The 13,996-nt window shown below is 61.5% G+C and overlaps 1 protein-coding gene across 1 annotated transcript; it reads left to right on the plus strand.

Moving 5' to 3' along the window:
- Nucleotides 1-414: 414 nt before the first annotated feature.
- On the plus strand, nt 415-12,965 carry LHX4 (LIM homeobox 4; the record flags this gene model as incomplete). Its single annotated transcript, XM_083868136.1, has 6 exons — nt 415-530; nt 8,115-8,286; nt 11,259-11,461; nt 11,587-11,741; nt 12,306-12,477; nt 12,568-12,965. Exons 1-6 carry the CDS (start codon nt 455-457, stop codon nt 12,963-12,965), a joined length of 1,176 nt encoding a protein of 391 aa, XP_083724262.1. The 5' UTR covers nt 415-454.
- Between the last annotated feature and the right edge of the window lie 1,031 nt (nt 12,966-13,996).

A 13,996-nucleotide genomic window follows, 5' to 3' on the forward strand; every position in this document is an offset into this window, starting at 1 on the left:
GGCCGGGGCTGCGGCCCGAGGCGGGGACTCTCCACCGCCTTCCCTGGGGCGGGAGCGGATCCCCGAGCCCCGGGAGCGGATCCCGCGGCCCGGGCCGGTCCCTCCGTGTCCCCAAAGGCACCGCCGGCCCCGCCCCTTCCCCGCAGGCCCCGCCCCCGCCGCGCAAGCCCCGCCCTCCCGCCTCAGGCCCCGCCCCCGGCGGCGCGGAGCGGGCGCTGATTGGCTGCGGGGGGCCCGTCCCGCCCCCGCCCCCCTGCGGGCGGTGACGTCAGGCGCGCTCCCCGCAGGGGAATGAATGGGAGGCGGGCGGCACCGGCGGGCACCGGCACCGGGACACGGCACCGGGACACGGCACCGGGACACGGCACCGGGACACGGCACCGGGCTCCGCCGGCCCGGCCCGCGCCTCTCCCGCCCCTCTTCTGTCCCCTCCGCCGCCCCCCGGGCCAATAAAATGATGCAAAGCTCCGCGCTCGCTGCCGAAGGGGCTGTCAAGGGGCTTCCCGAGATCCTCGGTGTGCCGGTGCAACGTAAGGACGCTTTTCTCTTCTCCCTCCTTCGCTCCCTGCCGCAAAGGCGGCCCCGGGCCGGCGGGGCAGCGCCCTGCGGGTGGCCAGGTGTCTCCGCTCCGGCTCCGCGCCGTCCGTTCCTTTCCCGGTGCGCGGCGCCGTTCCCGGGCGGGAGAGCGGGGAGCGTGCGGCGGGGAGAGCGGGGCCGGGCGGGCGGGCGGCGGGGAATGCGGGCCCGGCCCCGACGGGGAGGACGGCGCGGCTCCGGCTCTGCGTGTGCAGGAGCGTGAATTCGAGTGTGAGCGTGTGTGCGGGGCGGTGTGTGCGGTGCCGGTGTGTGCGGGGCGGTGTGTGCGGGGCGGTGTGTGCGGTGCCGGTGAGTGCGGTGTGGTGTGTGCGGGGCCGGTGTGTGCGGGGCCGGTGTGTGCGGTGTGTGCGGTGCGGTGTGTGCGGGGCGGTGTGTGCGGTGCGGTGTGTGCGGGGCCGGTGTGTGCGGTGCGGTGTGTGCACGGCCGCGGCCCCCCCGCCCCGCGCCTCCCCGGCCCGCAGCGACCGCATCCCGCTCCTGTCGTTTGTCGCGACAGGCGGCGGTGGGGAGGGGCCCGGGGCCGGGCGTGCGGGGTACCGGGATGGCCCCGCGGCCCCCGGAGCGACGCCGCCGCAGCCGCGTCCATCCCAAATGCCCGGCTGTGACAGGGGCGCGTGTGTGCCCTGCAGCCACAGGTAGCGCGTCCGGGGGCTGCGCACGGGCACGGCCCGGGGGGCGCACGGGGATGGACCCCAGGGGGGTGGTGCGCCCCAAGGGGGGATGCCGGACCCCGAGGGGGGATGCCGGACCCCGAGGGGGGATGCTGGAGCCGAGCTGTGACGAGCCGCAGGGTGGTCAGCCCTGTGGCTGCTGTAGGGCCGAGCCCCGCGCGGGGCCCTCCCCCGGGCACTGTGGATGTCCCTATGGATGTCCCTATGGATGGGGGGGCCCGGTGCGCCCCGGGGCTGCGCGGGCGGGGGGGGCTCGGCCTGCGCGGGTATTGCTGCCGTTGTCGTGGTTATTGTTATCGTTACTGTTATTTGTTGTTGTTGTTGTTGTCTCTCCCCGTTGGCAAACGGTTCCCGAGGCCCGGGGCGCCGCCGCTCCCGGAATGGGGGATGGATGCCCGGCCCCCCCACTCGGCGCCGAGAAAGTTGAGGGGAGGGACCTCGGGCGGGGGCGGGGGAGGGGCGAGAGGGGCCCGAGCGGCGGGACAGCCCGGCCGGGCTCGGGGGACACGGGGGGGCCCCTCCGGGACAGGATTCCCCCCGGTGTGGGGCTGCCCCGGGAGCCCCCGCTCCGTTCCCTGCCCCGCTCGGGCCCGGCCCCCCCGAGCCGAGGGAATTCGTTTGCCGTGGGTTTCCCGGCGGTGCCTCTTCCCGCGGCCCTTCGGGGGACCTGTCGCCGTTTTCTCCCGTTTGGGTCCCTTTGCCAAGCTGCGGGAGGGCCCCTTTAACCCATTGCACCGCAGCAGAGGGGGAGAAAAATCCCGGTCAGGAGCCCAGAGCCGGTGCAGGGACGGGGACAGGGACAGGCGGGTCTGTCCCACAACCGTGTCCCGAGTCACGCCGCCGGTTCCGGGTCGCCGGGTCACTTCTGTGGCCTCGGAATCCCTTGATTTAGGAAAAAAAAAAAAAAGCCTAAAGCACCGTGGAGCAGCATTGCCCCAGAATATCTCCCTGGTCTGGCCCTTCCCGGGGCCACCAAACTCCCCTGCCCGTGACATTGTCATTCCTGCACTGACTGATGGATATCGAGAATTAGCAGGAAATAATCCAACGACTTATTATTATGATTGTTGTTATTATTATTTTATAACCATTATTATTACTACTATTGCTATTTGTATATCTATTAATGCTATTATTATTAATAAGTATTATTGTTGTAGTTATTTATCCGCAAAAAAAATGGCAGAAAGGAAATAGATGAGGCTGGGCTGCTGAAAATCTTCCTTCTGTGTTTTTCCCGCTGCCCCAGGCCGAGCCCTGCGGTCGCTGCCAGCTCCCGGCACCTGTTTTCATGTCGTGCCAGCTCTGGGGCCGGGTCCTGCCCCGGTGAGAGAGCACAGCCCCCTCCGAGCCAGAGGAAACGGCCTCGGGCAGGGACCCCTTTCCCGAGAAGGAGCCGGGGTTTCCCCCAGCCCCCAACAGCACCTCCATATTTCATCCTGCGTGAGAGGAAAATCCGTGACATTTTAATTTTTAATCACTATTAAATCACCGTTTTCCCTCTCGATTTAGCCGCCAGCCTCGTTATTTTAGCAGGGGTTGTGTCCTGCAGCACCTTCCTCTGCAGGATTTTGGGGAGCCGAGCTGCCTCTCCCCCAACCCCGACAGACCTTGCAGACGGGATTGTTAAAAATAAAATCCCGACTGTTATTTATGAATATTGTTTTGCGAATCTCACCGGAGCCCGAAGCTGTGCCAGAGGCTGCGGGAGCGGCGCCCGGTGCCGGCGGGTTCGCCAAGGGGCTGGAGGGGGCACTCATTGATTAATCGCCGCCGAGAAAGTCGTTTGCCCGCAGCACAGAAATGGATTGGAAGGGTTTGGTTTTTTTTTTTTTTTTTTTGCATGTGAAGGAATGAGGTTTCCTCCCCGCGGAAAGACTTCTGAAGGAATCCCCGGGCTGGCGCTTCCCTGGGCTCGGTGCAGGCTCCGGGACCGGCTCCGGGACCGCGCCTTGTGCTCCGCTTGTCCCGCACTCCGGGACAGCCGGCCCCAGCCCCCGCGGGTCCCGGCCCGGCCCTAAACGGGGCAGATCCCGGGCCCAGATCCGGGGCTGTGCCTGGTGTGCCCGGTGTGTGCCCGGTGTGTGCCCGGTGTGTGCCCTGTGTGTGCTCTGTGTGTGCCCGGTGTGTGCTCGGTGTGTGCTCTGTGTGTGCTCTGTGTGTGCCCGGTGTGTGCCCGGTGTGTGCCCGGTGTGTGCTCTGTGTGTGCCCTGTGTGTGCCCGGTGTGTGCCCGGTGTGTGCCCTGTGTGTGCCCGGTGTGTGCTCTGTGTGTGCCCGGTGTGTGCCCGGTGTGTGCCCGGTGTGTGCTCTGTGTGTGCCCGGTGTGTGCTCGGTGTGTGCTCTGTGTGTGCTCTGTGTGTGCCCGGTGTGTGCCCGGTGTGTGCCCGGTGTGTGCTCTGTGTGTGCCCTGTGTGTGCCCGGTGTGTGCCCGGTGTGTGCCCTGTGTGTGCCCGGTGTGTGCTCTGTGTGTGCTCTGTGTGTGCCCGGTGTGTTCTCTGTGTGTGCTCTGTGTGTGCTCTGTGTGTGCCCGGTGTGTGCTCTGTGTGTGCCCTGTGTGTGCCCGGTGTGTTCTCTGTGTGTGCTCTGTGTGTGCTCTGTGTGTGCCCGGTGTGTGCCCGGTGTGTGCCCGGTGTGTGCCCGGTGTGTGCTCTGTGTGTGCCCGGTGTGTGCTCTGTGTGTGCCCGGTGTGTTCTCTGTGTGTGCTCTGTGTGTGCTCTGTGTGTGCCCGGTGTGTGCTCTGTGTGTGCTCTGTGTGTGCCCTGTGTGTGCCCGGTGTGTGCCCGGTGTGTGCCCGGTGTGTGCTCTGTGTGTGCTCTGTGTGTGCCCTGTGTGTGCCCGGTGTGTGCCCGGTGTGTGCCCGGTGTGTGCTCTGTGTGTGCTCTGTGTGTGCCCGGTGTGTGCTCTGTGTGTGCTCTGTGTGTGCCCTGTGTGTGCCCGGTGTGTGCCCGGTGTGTGCCCGGTGTGTGCCCTGTGTGTGCCCGGTGTGTGCCCGGTGTGTGCCCGGTGTGTGCTCTGTGTGTGTGCCCGGTGTGTGCCCGGTGTGTGCTCTGTGTGTGCTCTGTGTGTGCTCTGTGTGTGCCCGGTGTGTGCTCTGTGTGTGCCCGGTGTGTGCTCTGTGTGTGCTCTGTGTGTGCTCTGTGTGTGCCCGGTGTGTGCTCTGTGTGTGCTCTGTGTGTGCCCGGTGTGTGCTCTGTGTGTGCCCGGTGTGTGCTCTGTGTGTGCTCTGTGTGTGCTCTGTGTGTGCCCGGTGTGTGCTCTGTGTGTGCTCTGTGTGTGCCCGGTGTGTGCCCGGTGTGTGCTCTGTGTGTGCCCGGTGTGTGCCCGGTGTGTGCTCTGTGTGTGCTCTGTGTGTGCCCGGTGTGTGCTCTGTGTGTGCCCGGTGTGTGCCCGGTGTGTGCTCTGTGTGTGCTCTGTGTGTGCCCGGTGTGTGCTCTGTGTGTGCTCTGTGTGTGCCCGGTGTGTGCCCGGTGTGTGCTCTGTGTGTGCTCTGTGTGTGCCCGGTGTGTGCCCGGTGTGTGCCCGGTGTGTGCTCTGTGTGTGCTCTGTGTGTGCCCGGTGTGTGCCCGGTGTGTGCTCTGTGTGTGCTCTGTGTGTGCCCGGTGTGTTCTCTGTGTGTGCCCGGTGTGTGCTCTGTGTGTGCCCGGTGTGTGCCCGGTGTGTGCTCTGTGTGTGCCCGGTGTGTGCTCTGTGTGTGCCCTGTGTGTGCCCTGTGTGTGCCCGGTGTGTGCTCTGTGTGTGCCCGGTGTGTGCCCTGTGTGTGCCCGGTGTGTGCCCGGTGTGTGCTCTGTGTGTGCCCGGTGTGTGCTCTGTGTGTGCTCTGTGTGTGCCCGGTGTGTGCTCTGTGTGTGCCCGGTGTGTGCCCGGTGTGTGCCCGGTGTGTGCCCGGTGTGTGCTCTGTGTGTGTGCCCGGTGTGTGCCCGGTGTGTGCCCGGTGTGTGCTCTGTGTGTGCTCTGTGTGTGCCCGGTGTGTTCTCTGTGTGTGCCCGGTGTGTGCTCTGTGTGTGCCCGGTGTGTGCCCGGTGTGTGCTCTGTGTGTGCCCGGTGTGTGCTCTGTGTGTGCCCTGTGTGTGCCCTGTGTGTGCCCGGTGTGTGCTCTGTGTGTGCCCGGTGTGTGCCCTGTGTGTGCCCGGTGTGTGCCCGGTGTGTGCTCTGTGTGTGCCCGGTGTGTGCTCTGTGTGTGCTCTGTGTGTGCCCGGTGTGTGCTCTGTGTGTGCTCTGTGTGTGCCCGGTGTGTGCTCTGTGTGTGCCCGGTGTGTGCCCGGTGTGTGCCCGGTGTGTGCCCGGTGTGCCCGGCCCCGCATCCCGGGGCTGTCCCCGCATCTCCCCCGCGGGTTTTGCGCTCTGGGGGATTTGCCGATGCCACCGCAGTTTGTTTCGTTTCAATCGTTATTTCTTTATTTTTTCCCGTCGGGGACAGAGGCGGGGAGAGGGAGGGGGACGGGAAGATGGACCCGCCGCTGATAAATCCCGGTGGCGGCGGAGGCCAGGCCGTGCCTGGGCCCGGGCGTGGGAGGGGAGGGGATTGCGGATCTGCCCCGGCATTTAGGAGGGGAGGGGATTGCGGATCTGCCTCGGCATTTAAGGGGACACGGCCAAATCCCGCCGGGATGCACCTGTGCTGTCCATCGCCCCGGGGCACGGGCGGGCCCCCGGCCATCCCCCCGGCCCGGGGAGGGGTTTGCCCTGAGGCTGCCGCAGCCCCGGGGTGCAGAGGGGCCCCCCCAGGGCCATCCAAAGCAGCCCTGCACGGAGCCGGGGGATGGTGCTGGGCACGGCCAGCCCGGGAGCGCCTCGTGCCCCGTGTGCCCATCGCACCCATCGACCTCAGCCCTGCTCGTGAAATAATTCAGGTGAAAGGAGCGCCATCAACGCCGGGCAGGGAGGCAGCTGCCCCTTGGCAAAGCACAAAGCAGGTGCAGGGCTTGAATTTTACGTGTTTTCTCTCTGCAAACCAGAGGGACATCTCATGATTCCCCCGGCAGTTCTCCTTTTTGTTGTTATTATCATTATTATTATTATTATTATCCCAGTGTGTGCACACAGGCATCATTGCCCCCACAGGCACCTGTGCCTGGGGTCGGTGCCGTTCATCTACAGCGAAATTGGAAGGAAAAACGGTCTCCTCTTAAAAAAACAAACCATTTTTCTTTGGAAATTCGGAGGGAGACGTTGAATTCCCGGCTGCAGTTGTTTCTGGTTGGAATTGAGCCGCGTGGCCGCTTTTAGGACGGGGAAAGCTCTTTGTTGGCTTTGAGGGCGCGGGATGGGCGCCTGTAAACACACAGGTGTTGGCAGAAACAATCATTTAGACACAAAACGTGTTCCTGGAGGTGCACACGGGTTTATGAAAGGACCGAGAAGGGTTTCCTGGGGCTGCCCTGGTGCGTTCGTGTCGCTCCCACACGGGCTGAACAAACCCGGGCTGGAAATGGTGCCGGTGCCGCGGGGCAGAGGGAGGGGAGAGAATCCAGGTGTTCCCAAAACAAGAAGGGAAAGAGGCACCTCGAGAAGCCGTAGAGTTGTTATATTGAATTTATGTTGCGGTTAAAGCGGCAGAGGCTGGAATGGCCGCGCTCTGAGGGGCGCTGGGGCTGTCACTGCCTGCCCCGGGCAGGGATGGAATAAATGGAATAAGCTGCCGGCACGTCGGGCACGCCGCAGGACCCCAAAGGGGTTTGAAATAATGTTGTTTGAGGCTGTAACAATATGAGATTTTCCTGTGCTCTTTTCCTCCTTCCCCCCCGCCCCGCCCCCACTTTATTTCCTCCTTTGCCCGTTCTTTCCTCTTCCCCTCGTCCTTCTTTTATATTCCCCCTCTTTTTCTTCCTTTCCTTCCTTTTTCTCTCCCTTTCCCTCCTTTTCCTTTTTTCTCTTTTCCTCCCTTGTACCATTCCTTTCCTCTCTTCTCTCACGTTTTTTTTTGTTTCTCCTCTTTTTGTTGTTGTTTCTTTTTTTGTTTATTTGTTTCTGCTTTTCCTCCTTTTTCCTGTTTCCTTTTTGAATCTTTTCTTCCTTTTCCTTTTATAAAAATATTTTTCCTTCTCGTGAATTTTTTCCTTCTTGTGAATTTTTTCCTTTAAAAAAACCTTTTTTCCCTTTTTATCTTCCTCATTTTTTATCTATTTCTTATTTTTTTTTCCTTTTTAAAAACCTTTTTCATTCTATACCGTTTTCCTTTTCTAAAGAATATTTTTAAATTTTTATAATTTTATTTTTTCTTAATATTTTTCCTTTTTTGTATTTTTTCCATATTTTAATATTTTTTTTCTTTGTAGAAATCTTTATTTTAATTATTTTCATTTTTTATTATTTTATTTCTTGGGGTTTCTTTTCTTATCTTTTCTTGTCTTTTTTTTGTTTGTTTGTTTTGTTTTGGTTTGTTTTTTTTTTTTTTTTTTTTTTTTTGTTTTGGTTTGGTTTGGTTTTTTTTTGGAGTTTTTTTTTTTTTAAAACCTTTTTCTTTTTTCCCCCCTCAAATCCATCTGTTTCCATATGTATGAGTCACTGAGGGGCAACAAGCGCTGTCCCTGCTCGGTGGCGGTGCCATTCCAGAGGGAGAGAGAGGCAGGAAGGGAAAACCTGCAGAGAGCAGGACACGGCCTGAAAAACGGGATGAATAAAAGAAAAGCATCACTCGTGTGTGTGTGTGTGTGGGGGGCCGTGCCCAGCCGCGGGCAAAGGTTTTTGGCAAAGGTTTGCAAAGGGAGCCGTGCCGGGACAGGGGGAGTTGAGGGGCGGCCGCTCCTCAGCCCAAACCCCGCAGGACGAGCCCGGGCTGGGCTTTGGGAGCCCCGGGGGGTCGGTGGCTGACGCTGCTCTTCTCTCCATCCCTGTCCCCCGGGCAGAGATCCCCCAGTGCGCCGGCTGCAACCAGCACATCCTGGACAAGTTCATCCTCAAGGTCCTGGACCGGCACTGGCACAGCTCCTGCCTCAAGTGCGCCGACTGCCAGATGCAGCTGGCCGAGCGCTGCTTCTCCCGGGCCGGCAGCGTCTACTGCAAGGACGATTTCTTCAAGTGAGTAACTTCCCCCAAAAGCAGCCTCTCCCCGCCCGCCGAGCGGCCACGGAGCCTCGTTTTAAGAGTAATTTCTCCAAAATCTTCCTGCAACTCGTTGTCGTCGTTGTTGTGGAAATAGAGGGGGATGTGGGCGCTTTGCAGCTGCTGCCAGGTGGATTCTGGTTGTTGGGATTGAGCGGTGGGAAAGCCCCAAATGTCCCGGCGCTCCTGTCCCCGCCCCGTGCCGTGTTCAGCCCCCGGGATGGGGAGCGGCCTGGCCCCGGCCCCGCTCGGAGCTCGGAGCTAGAGGGCAGGAGAAACTCGTGCACGACAGACAAGGCTGCTGCCTCTTCCTCCCGAGGGCCTCCCTCGCCTCTTCGGGATTTGCTGCTGCTGTTCTGCTGTTTCTCGCCCTCCACCTTTTACCTTTTTTTTTTTTTTTTTTTTTTTTTTTTTTTTTTTTTTTTTTTTTTCCTCCCATTAGCGTGAAAACCTCATTTGATTTGCCTTGGCAGCTGCCTCTGAGCTGTGCGATGCCCCAGCCTTGGCATTTCCCTGCTCCCACGGGACAGGACAGCCCATTCCCCATTAAAAATGGACTTTGCCTTCAGGATGCTCTGGTCTCTGGCTGCCGGTGAAATTTGGGAGTTTTCCCAAGGGGTGGAGAAGGTTTTTGCTGGGACTGGATGGCCATGGAGCAGAAGGGTTGGGTCCTGGCCGGTGGGTGCCTTTCACTGCTCGGATACAGGAGATGGGGCTCAGCCACAAAGCAGCTGCTGCCCCTCGGGGACTGAGGCCACCTCCTCCTGCCACCATCTGTCCCCACCACCCCTCACCGCCAGCCTACAGCCACAGCGATCAGTCCCTAGACAGGATTCCCCTGCCTTCCCACTCCCAGGCTCTCCTAGACCTCAGCAGGCACCAGGACCAAAGCTGCAGCTTGGATTTCTCCTTGCCGGGGACGGTCAAAGCGGCCACTCCAGCCTGGGTAATAACACTTCACTTCTGATATTTTCCAGCCTATTAATCTCCGAGTCATTTAAATAGTCGCCCAAAAGGTGCGGGTAATCAATGTTAATTGGAGTTGAAAGATCAGCGACTTTCTCAGATGAGGTCCTGCCTGGATTATTTGGTGCCAATCAATAGCAGCTCGGCGCTCGCACCTCACCTTTCCTTAACCGCTCATTGATCTCGGGCTGGGGAACCTGCAGGGGACGTGAGGATTTCAGCCCAACTTCAGAGGCAGCAGGAGCTGCTTGGGAAAGGAGGATCACATGGATTTTTTTTTTATTATTATTATTTTTTTTTTTTTTTTTTTTTTTTTTTTTTCTTCCCGAATTGCAGCTCTTGGTCCTCGGCTCGTCCTGGGTCCTCTCCCCGGATGATGTGGAAACACCCCGGGGGGTCGGGAGAGTTGTTAAAATGGCTTTTACAGTGTTCTGTGTGAGGGGGTGAATGGGCAGTGGATGGGGAATTGCAGGGTGGGCACCAGCTCAGCCTTGGGAGCAGAAAAGCGTCCTCTGTCCATCCTGTCCCTCTGTCACTCTGGCCTTCCTCCTCCCCTCCATTCCCACCCTCATCCTCCTCCTCTCCATTCCCACCCTCCCTGCACCCCTCCCTTTATCCTCCATCCCATCATTCCTTCATCCCTCCCTCTCTCCTGTCCATCTCCACCCCTCTTCTTTCGCCCTTCCTCTCCCACCTTCCCTCCCATCTGACTCCAGGAGAGCTGAGGCCTCCCCAGCAGATGTCCAGGGACTTTCCCTTTAGGATATAAGTCCAGAAAATGGGACAAACTAGGCTTTTCCTTTGCACCTTCTGCTTCCAACACCCCGAAATCGTGCTGGCACCACCTGCCCCCATCCCCGGGTGACACCTGCGTGGCTCAGGAACAGCCTCAGAGACCCAGCTGTGGTGGCTGTGCCTTGGATTTCTGGAGGGGATGGGTGGCCACGGGGCTTGAGGGTGATTTTGCACCATTGGGGGATGTTCAGGCCTCAGGGGACAGACAGTGAGAGGTGCCTGGAGTGGCTGCACCCCCCGGGCAATCCCAGATGCCATTGCCTGTCCCTGCAGCCTTGGGGACAAAGGGACTGGGTGTTCCTGTGCCGCCTCCTCCAAAGCAGATGGGGGCAGGTTTATCGTGACATCTCTGTCACCTGGGCTGCTGCAGCCCCAGGATGGCTCTGGGGTGCTCTGGGGTGTTTGGGGCTGCTGTGGGGAGCAGGGGAGCCCTGTGGGGCCAGAGGGAGGTGGGGATCTGCCCCAGGCCAATCCCACAGCGTCTGTTGCTGAAAACACTGGTGGAATATCCACTTTTGACTTCCTTCTCACGGCATGTGCCACCCTTGTGCCATTAATTCAGTGAATTCATTTCTTGCACACTCCTTGCACACTCCTTGCACACTCCTTGCACGAATCTTCCTCACTCCTTGCAGCCTTCTTGTACCATCCTTGCTCATTTCTTTCACGCTGCTTCCACACTCCTTGCACCATCCTTACATGCTCCTTCCATACTTCTTTTCCCACTCTTACACCCACCTCTCATGCTGCTGCCACGCTTCTCCCACGTCCCTTGCACACTCCTGCAGCCCTGCTGGTGGCTTTGCTCGTGCCCCACAGCAGCCCACCCCCGGCCCCTGTCAGGCCGTCGTTACGGTGTAAGAGCCCCATCATCCCCTATTAATCTGGGATTCATCATGCCAGCGTAATTAATTTATTTGGTATTAATGTGGGTGAAATATATACTGTCCTTGCAGGGGAAAAAAATCAGGCAGCCTATAAACATTAGTTAAAAGAATCATTAAAATCAAACCTTCCTGGGCTCCATTAGGCCGGTCTCTCACTCTGAGGAAGATAAACCCCCGCCGTGTGAAGTGTCACGCATAATAAGGCTGATGGCTGGTTTGAACTCTGCCCCGTCTCCCGCTCCCCATCCCGGCGCTGCCCATCCCGCCGCGGGGCTCAGGGTGTCCCGCTTCTCCCGGCAGGCGTTTCGGGACCAAATGCACGGCGTGCCAGCAGGGCATCCCCCCGACCCAGGTGGTCCGCAAGGCGCAGGACTTCGTGTACCACCTGCACTGCTTCGCCTGCATCATCTGCAGCCGGCAGCTGGCCACGGGCGACGAGTTCTACCTGATGGAGGACGGGCGGCTGGTCTGCAAGGAGGACTACGAGACGGCCAAGCAGAACGGTGGGTACCCCGGAGAGGCTGCGGGGGGCACGGCTGGCCGTGGCCGGGCTCTGGGGCAGCCGGTTTTGGGGATATGCTCCCCCAGAGCCGCCGCTCGGGGCTGGGACCGCTTCCCTCGCTTGCAGATGACTCCGAGGCGGGCGCCAAGCGGCCCCGGACCACCATCACGGCCAAGCAGCTGGAAACGCTAAAGAACGCCTACAAAAACTCCCCCAAGCCCGCCCGGCATGTGCGGGAGCAGCTCTCCTCCGAGACAGGCCTCGACATGAGGGTCGTGCAGGTGAGGCCGCGGGCGCCCCTCTCCGCCCGGCCCCGAGAGAAGGGCCACGCAGGGGCCCCTCTGGGGGCGCCGGCTTTTAGGGGATTCAGGGGTGACAGGGGTGATGGGGGTGCCTGGAAGCTGCGCTGCAGGGATGATGGGCTGCTGGATTGCACGGGGGGGTGGGAGCTGGGGGGCAGGAGTGCTGGCATGAGGGTTTGCAGGGGTTTAGGGGTGCTGGGTTGTATGGGGGTGTAGGCGTTGGCATACCAGGATGTTGGTGTGCCAAGGGGCTGGCATGCTGGGATGGAGGGGTGCTGGGATGGAGGGGTGCTGAGATGGAGGGGTGCTGGGATGGAGGGGGGCTGGGATGGAGTGGGGCTGGGATGGAGGGGTGCTGGGATGGAGTGATGCTGGGATTGAAAGGTGCTGGGACGTAGGGGTGCTGGGATGCTGGAGCCCTACATGGGTTCCATGGGCGCTGGGCTGCAGAGGCGCTGGGTTCCAGGGCTGCCGCCATGCAGGACGGTCAGGGTGGCGGGGTGCCGCGGTGTCACCCACGTCCCTCCCCATCGCCCGCTCCAGGTGTGGTTCCAGAACCGGCGGGCCAAGGAGAAGCGGCTGAAGAAGGACGCGGGGCGGCATCGCTGGGGGCAGTTCTACAAGAGCGTGAAGCGGAGCCGCGGGGGAGGGAAGCTGGAGAAGGAGAGCTCGGCCGAGGACTGCGGCGTCAGCGACAGCGAGCTCAGCTTCCGCGGTGAGCGCGGCGCCCGAGCGGGGCCGGGGGGCGGCCGGGCTCCCCCCCGCGCTGACCTCCCGCCTCCGCTCTCCCTCCTGTCCCCGGCAGAAGAGCAGATCCTCTCCGAGCTGGGCCACAACAACAGGGTGTACGGCTCCGTGGGGGACGTGGCGGGCGGACAGTTGCTGAACGGCGGCTTCTCCCTGGAGGGCGCGGGACAGACGTACCAGGACTTGCGGGACGGCAGCCCCTACGGCCTCCCGCAGTCGCCGTCCTCCATCTCGTCGCTGCCGGCCCACCCGCCCCTGCTGAACGGGCTGGACTACGCCGTGGACGGCAGCCTGGGGCTGGTGGCCCCCGGGGCGCAGGGGGTGAGTCAGACGCTGCGGGCCATGGCCGGGGGGGGGCCCACCTCCGACATCTCCACGGGCAGCAGCGTCGGGTACCCAGACTTTCCCACCAGCCCGGCCTCCTGGCTGGACGACATGGATCACCCCCCTTTCTAAACGCTGCTCGCCCCCGGCCCGGCCCCCCGCGCTCCCCCGGCCCGCGAGCGCAGCGCCCGCCGGCGGCCGAACCTTTCCAGGATTTCCCGTGGGAATTGGCCCTGGAGGGCCGGAGGGAGGGGGGACGGCACCGGCGGTGGCCGGGGCGGCCGTGCCCGGCCGGGGGGCACGGATGCCTTCGGGTGTAAGCACAAGAGAGGCGGCGGCGCCCGGGGCCCGGCGCTGCGCTGGGGACGGCGGGGACCCGGCCCTGGCGCGGCCCGAGGGAGGGAGAGAAGGACAATCAGGGGTGGCAGAGCCCATCCCGGCACCCGCGCCAGCCCCGCACCCCCCTGCCGAGCACCGCTGCTATTTTCAAGAGTTATTTTTCGATATGGTGTTGAAACGCAACTCGGCGCTGCCCGGAGCCTCCGCGGAAAGAGAAGTCTATATTGTAGAAGGGTTTATTTTGCCGGGGACGCGTCCGGGCAGGGCCATTGCCCCCTGCCCGCGGGAGATCCTGCCTGCTCCTGGCCTAGTGGCCGTGATTTATCCCTGGGCACGCAGGAGCATCGCTGCTTTGTACCATGGCCACGCGAGGGGAAGGAATTAAAATAAATTGCCTCCAGGCCGGGGTGCCCGCTGGCCGAGCTGGGCCGTGGCAGGGCCAGCCCGGGCGCCTGGGGCTGCACCTGCAGAGCAGCCGCTGGAGGGGTGGGTGGGAGAGGGGGGCAACCTTTGCTCTGAGGGCACCGCAGAAGAAATTCCTCCCAAACAGGGGAAAGGGAATCTCGTCAGCTGCAGAAGCACCTGTGTCGTGGGAAGGGGAGGAGATTGGGGTGGGAGATGTTCCTGGTATGGGTCACCCTCCTCCTTTGGTGCCGTGGGTCTGATGGTGAGGTGAGTGCAGGCAGCCAGGAAGGATCCCGGTGGCTTTGGTGCATCCTACAAGCCCCATGGGGCCTGCTCCTGGCCAGGCTCACTCAGCACTAGCCCTTGCTCAAAACCCATCTCCCCCAGCACAGCCACACCCCCTACCCTCAGACATTCAG

Source organism: Zosterops lateralis, assembly GCF_965231275.1.
Source record: "Zosterops lateralis genome assembly, chromosome: 9".
NCBI lineage: Eukaryota > Metazoa > Chordata > Aves > Passeriformes > Zosteropidae > Zosterops > Zosterops lateralis.